Source organism: Limulus polyphemus, unplaced genomic scaffold (assembly GCF_000517525.1).
Source record: "Limulus polyphemus unplaced genomic scaffold, Limulus_polyphemus-2.1.2 Scaffold3995, whole genome shotgun sequence".
Taxonomy (NCBI): Eukaryota; Metazoa; Arthropoda; class Merostomata; order Xiphosura; family Limulidae; genus Limulus; species Limulus polyphemus.
The window spans coordinates 97,236-103,548 of record NW_013669605.1 but is presented as its reverse complement, the minus strand read 5'-3'; the positions used below and the strand labels follow the sequence as shown (position 1 = coordinate 103,548).

The window sequence follows — 6,313 nt, the reverse complement described above, 5'->3', positions numbered from 1 at the left end:
CGAAAGATTGCGAGTCGAGCGCCCTAACCACCTGGCCATGCCGGGCCACATGTTATTCAGAAACTAGATTAGGTTTCCAATAAAGACAACGTACACTATGCTAGATACAAATCGTACATCTTGAAGTTTTTCTGCGAGTTTTGTTAATAGTTACCTAACAACTTTTGGGTCTTTTCTCTATCTGAATCTGAATGGGCCAGACGTGATCTGGTGGTTGGCGTGCTCGGACTGGGAAACCGAGAGTTCGTGGTTTGCGACCCGTGGGTTTTAAGGATGGGCTATTTCATTAGAGTAGCCCAAGAGCACAAAATGTGCGTAGCTTTGCGCGAAAATTCTAAAAAAAACTGACTCTTTTTTATTTCCTAAATATAAGTGAAACAAGACTATTTTTAGGCATCATTTATAAATATGTACTGTAACCAGCTTAAAAATATTTGGGTCTTTTAGCTAAAAACAAAAGTGTTTTCAAATCTTAGCGAGGTTTTGTAGGTTAGGTATTTAATTCTAACAAACTCAAGGTGAATTAATTGAATTTAATATCACTTCACCAAACTAATGGCATTACACTTTATTAAAAGAGAAAATTTGATTTCCGAAAAAGAAGCCAGAGGGACAAAAATCTGCTATAAATGTATAACTGTAACGGTTACATCGCTCTCACAGCTAAAAGTTCGGAGTATCTTCAGAGGCATATCACGGCTCGAACCTTGATTCCACTTTCTGACTTCTTTTCTACACGGCTACTATTAATAGGAGGATTAACTGTTAGGGTTATATTGCTCTCACAGCTAAAAGTTCGGAGTATCTTCAGAGGCATATCACGGCTCGAACCTTGGTTCCACTTTCTGACTTCTTTTCTACACGGCTACTATTAATAGGAGGATTAACTGTTAGGGTTATATTGCCCTCACAGCCGAAAGCGTGGAGTGTATTCAGAGGCATATCACGGCTCGAACCTTGGTTCCACTTTCTGACTTCTTTTCTGCACGGCTACTATTAATAGGAGGATTAACTGTTAGGGTAATACTGCCCTCACAGCTCAAATTCTGGAGTGTCTTCAGAGGCATATCACGGCTCGAACCTTGGTTCTACTTTCTGACTTCTTTTCTACACGGCTACTATTAATAGGAGGATTAACTGTTAGGGTTATATTGCCCCCACAGCTAAAAGTTCGGGGTATCTTCAGGGGGATATCATAGCTCGAGTCATCAGACCAAGCCCGGCCATAAAAGATCGCTATTTTTTTTTCTCTAAATTTTACTTTGACAAATATTTGAAAGTGTTAATAATTATATACTGGGGAGAAACGAAGGGTTATAAAATCAACAGTCATAAACGCGAAAGTTTCCTTTTCACTTTCACGTTCATTAAACATCGTAAGTAATAACTGTAAGTATACAGGGGCATCGAGAGCCAACCTAGGCCCCGGGATCAGTAATGTCGTCGGGCCCCCCCTTTCATTCTATTTATAAACTTTTGGTAATTTTTCATAAAAGAAATTTAGGTGACAAATTTCTTCATAAATCCATAAAAAAAAAGCAGTAACTATTCTAGCTTAAGTAGTATGCATTTCTATTGAGCTTTGGAATATCCGACTGTGGGGTTCCTGGGCAGCTGCCCCTTGCCCTCCCCCTCTCGTCAGCCCTGCATATCTATATGAAATCTTATTAAACCTCTCTATGTGTTTGATTTAATATTCAAACTAACTTCTATATGAGAACTATATGAATAATATATACATATATAGAAAGGCTGTTCGCCATGGTTTGTTTGTAACATATCACACATCGTTTACTATATTGTGTTGTGTCTTTCTTAATGACACACTATAAACCAACTGCATATAACATTTCAAGGATTACTGATGCAATCTACCGTAAGAAGTTAATTGAAATTCATGTCACGAATGTTATAGTACTCAATTACTTAATTCATGTAAGTTTATCAGGTTGTCATAACTATTTTATCATTCTCACCAATCGGTATCGTGAATACAGATCAGTTATTTTTTTTCTTTGACGTATTCCACTTCGTTGGAAAGATTCAACGTAAATAAGCTACCTGTCATAAAATGGACTCCTCCGGCCAGCCTCTTGAACATGTATCTAGGTTCAGTGAACGTGTAGACCGAAAATCCAACACCCATCAACATCAGACACAGACTGATGATGGCAAAGGCAGTTTCAGTTCTTGTGTAATCTGAAGAGAAACGAAATAGACATATTGTACTGAATAAACGTTGACGAAACACCGCAATAGACAAATAGTGAATAAATACTAACATATCCGTGGAAATATTTCGACGAAGGATTGTGCGTTACGTATTTAATTCTAACAAACTCAAGCTGAAGTAATTGGATTTTGATTGGATTTCGTATCATTTTACCAAACCAATGGCATTACGCTTTTCTTCTATATATATTTTCAGGCGTAGATGTCAGAATCAATACACTTAAATCAATTTTCCATAACACATTGAACATTTGATACGTGAGTTTACTTTTGGCATCATATTGTCAAAAAAAAAAAACATAACGCTTACCAAAACACGGAAAATAATAAATAAAATGGTGACCAGGTTAATAATTTTAACTCTGTATTGTTTAACAGTCTGACATGAGTTTACAGCATGAAAAGTATGTCGAATAGAACTCCTTCTACACTTTATTATAGACAACCGTCAAAACTTCATTATGGTTTTCTGCAAAAAAAAAAAAGTTTATTCCATCGTGAACTCCAGAAAAAACCACAATCTCAGAGTAACATGGCCACCAGTTTGTAAGAGGATCACATTGATAAACTTTGTGAAATCGATTACACAAACCAAGCTGGAATTGTTGAACACACTGCAACTGTAAAAAAACGCTGAAACGATTTGTTTAAGGCACTTCCAGGCGCCCTCTAATAACGTAAGGACAGTGCTTAGAAAGAGTGTTAAATGCATAGTAAATCACCCTTGGAAATCATAAATATACAGTAAAGAATTAAACTTAATAGTTAAAACAAAAAACCATACAACCTTGTAAAAGATGTATACAAGTTTCATCGTAAAACTGTATTTGTAACAGATATGCGTTCCATTTCACCGATAACTATATTTCAAAAGTCTTTTTTCCATACTGCTTTTACGTTGTCTATCCGGAAGATGTCTCTGCAGTAGATTACAGACTAGGGTGACGTTAACACTCTCGTGCACTATAAGCTTGTATTTTGTTTCGATAAAGAAATTGGGTATTTATCAGATATACAACAAATCTCTTGAAGGTATGATCTCTCACTACGGATTCCTTCTTTAATTAGCTGTTTTTAAAAGAAAAAGAGCTAACGACTATTTTCACACTTTGAAATTATGTTTTAATAGAGAAGACCTAACAAGTAAGACTAAGGTTATTAACAAAACTTTCATTCTCGTCTTTAGAAATCCCTGGAAATATACAACGCTTAGAAAACGTTGTTATTCTTCAACGAGGCCACTATTGAAGGTTTATTAAATAACTTGTTCTCTCTCAAATTGACAGATATTTATTTGGCAAAATATGCATTTATTTTTATTTTTCTACCCAAAAAAAAACGAAGTAAGATATTCAGCCAAAAAAAAAAAGTTAAGACAATTCTAGTTATAGTAAAGTACTTAAAAACATGTTTGTTACAGCTGCTCTGAGAAACAGTCAGCAGCTCAAATGAAAATAAAATTGTCTCTTTATGTGTTTGTTGTTGATCGCAACGCTGCATAATTGTGTCCACCTCAGGAATCCAACCCCGAATATTGTGTTAGAAGCCCTCGATATTACCAGTAAGTCTTGTTTGTTTGTTTGTTTTGAATTTCGCGCCAAGCTACACGAGGGTTATCTACGCTAGCCGTCCCTAATTTAGCAGTGTAAGACTAGAGGGAAGGCAGCTAGTCATCACCACCCACCGCCAACTCTTGGGCTACTCTTTTACCAACGAATAGAGGGATTGACCGTCACATTATAACGCCCACACGGCTGAAAGGGCGAGCGTGTTTGGTGGGACGGGGATTCGAACCCGCGACCCTCAGATTGCGAGTCAAGCGCTCCTAACCACCTGGCGTTGATATTGTCCACTGAAAGAAATGGGACTAAATTTGAAGTGTCTGTTAATGTTGCGTTCATCGAGAGGCAAGTAGGAAAGTGTAGATTTCAATTATTGATATATGCGAAAATTAAAAACAAATTACATTGTGTTTGTTGAAACTGAACTAGAGTGGCCTTGTAAATTCAAAAACGTTTGTTTTTTAACTATAAGAAAAAACGAAAACAATATTCATGTTGATGTTGAGCTCAAGAATACGTTTTTTTGTTGTCGAAATTCTATGCTCGGCTTTTTTTGTTATTTTTGAAACACTGCAAATGATTTATTATTCTGTTGTTGTTTTTAAAACTTTACAAATGATTTATTATTTGTTGTTGTTTTTCAAAACTCTACAAATGATTTATTATTCTGTTGTTGTTTGTTAAACTCTACAAATTATTTATTATTTTGTTGTTGTTTTTTAAACTCTACAAACAATTTATTATTTTGTTGTTATTTTTTAAAGTTAACAAATGATTTATTATTTTGTTGTTGTTTTTTAAACTCTACAAATGATTTATTATTTTGTTGTTGTTTATTTTTAAACTCTACAAATGATTCAGTTATTTTTTTGTTTTTTAAACCCTACAAATGACTTATTATTTTTTTGTTGTTTTTTAAACCCTACAAATGATTTATTATTTTGTTGTTGTTTATTTTTAAACTCTACAAATTATTTATTATTTTTTTGTTGTTTTTAAACTCTACAAATGATTTATTATTTTGTTGTTGTTTTTTAAACTCTACAAATGATTTATTATTTGTTGCTGTTTTTTAAAACTCTACAAACAATTTAACATTTAAAACGATTAATACTTATTGTTATGATATTTAAAGCGATTTAGTTTTTATTATTCTAACATTTAAAATGATTTAGTTCTTTTTGTTGTAACCTTTAAAACTGTTGATCTATTATCGTTGTGACATTTAAAACGATTTAGTTCTTATTGTTTTAACCTTTAAAACGATTTATTTTTTATTGTTGTACATTTAAAAATTGTTTCTGCTCAAATTCTGATTATTGTTGCAATATTGAAAACGATTTAGTTCTTACTGTTGTAACTTTAAAACTGTTTCTTGTTGCTGAGTAACGTTTAAAACGGTTTAATTTTTTATTATTGTACTTTTAAAACTTGCTCCTTGACGCTGTTGTACTTTTAATGCCTTTTGCTGAAGTTAAAACTTCAATTGTTGTTGTTTTTTAACTTTGAAAGCATTTTTACCTTTAAAGTATGTTTGTTGTTGTTCTTGTAACTTTCAAAGCAATTTCGTTTCGTTATTATATCTACTTCGTTTTTCTGTTATATTTGTTTGTCTAATTTCAACAATTATAATTTCTGACACGGATTACACAAAGCATTTAATATTATTCAATACATTATATTTAATGAAATATATATCTTGTCGCTAACATGTGCGAAAAGTACGAAAATACCATGCAAGTCTAAGGTTTTTTTACATAAAGTTCAGTTGAAGTTTCATTTTCACATCCTAAGGATAACGTAACTTAATTGGGTATGTTATCATATGTTAAATTCAAATTTGTACGTAGAATATTGAACTTACCGAAAGCCACGAAGGAAAAGAAAAACACGACTTTATTGCTACGTTTTACCACAGCAGGTAATTTACTTTGTAATACACTTTTATGGCTCTAACTGTTTCCTTTTAATATATGCACACTCATACTCGTAGTACTCTGATTAAATGTACTTGTGGGTTACCCATTTTTATAACTAAAATGACATGTCGTAAATTTTTCCTACGTATATAATTTCCCACTAATGAAACAGATTACGCTAATGAAATATCTGAAACAAAACAAACGTCCAGAAATCACTATAATTAATCTTTGTCTTTTAATTAATACTGTGGATAAATCCATAGTTCATCAAATTCTGAAGCAACGACTTAAGATGAAAATGATTTATTTATGAATTTGTATAAAACGGTAATGGAGGCGATATTGAAAAAAAAATAATAATAACGGATTCTTGCCGCGTAATGACACAGTAAAGATAGAGAAAAGCCAGTTTGACGTTTAAGATAAATGAGAAACAAGTAGCTTGAAAGTTTCTAATACTTTGATTAAGAATTGGATTAGTTATGTTTAATACAAAACAACAACAACAAAAAACCGGAGGCAAAGGAATTAAATCAAATCCTGATTAACCGTTTAATAAATAGTTATTTCTAACTACGGCTCAAAACTTTAAGCTTG

The 6,313-nt window shown here is 32.9% G+C and overlaps 1 protein-coding gene across 1 annotated transcript in view; it reads right to left on the bottom strand.

Annotated features, from left to right (window-relative positions):
* Positions 1–2,061: 2,061 nt before the first annotated feature.
* LOC106470427 (voltage-dependent calcium channel gamma-4 subunit-like) overlaps positions 2,062–6,313 on the bottom strand; it is a gene marked incomplete at its 3' end in the record, with an annotated part of 62,097 nt that continues 57,845 nt past the window's right edge. The window contains exon 4 of the mRNA XM_013930984.2: positions 2,062–2,199. Within this exon, the coding sequence (XP_013786438.1) occupies positions 2,062–2,199 (138 nt within the window). The remainder of the gene's footprint in view (positions 2,200–6,313) is intronic.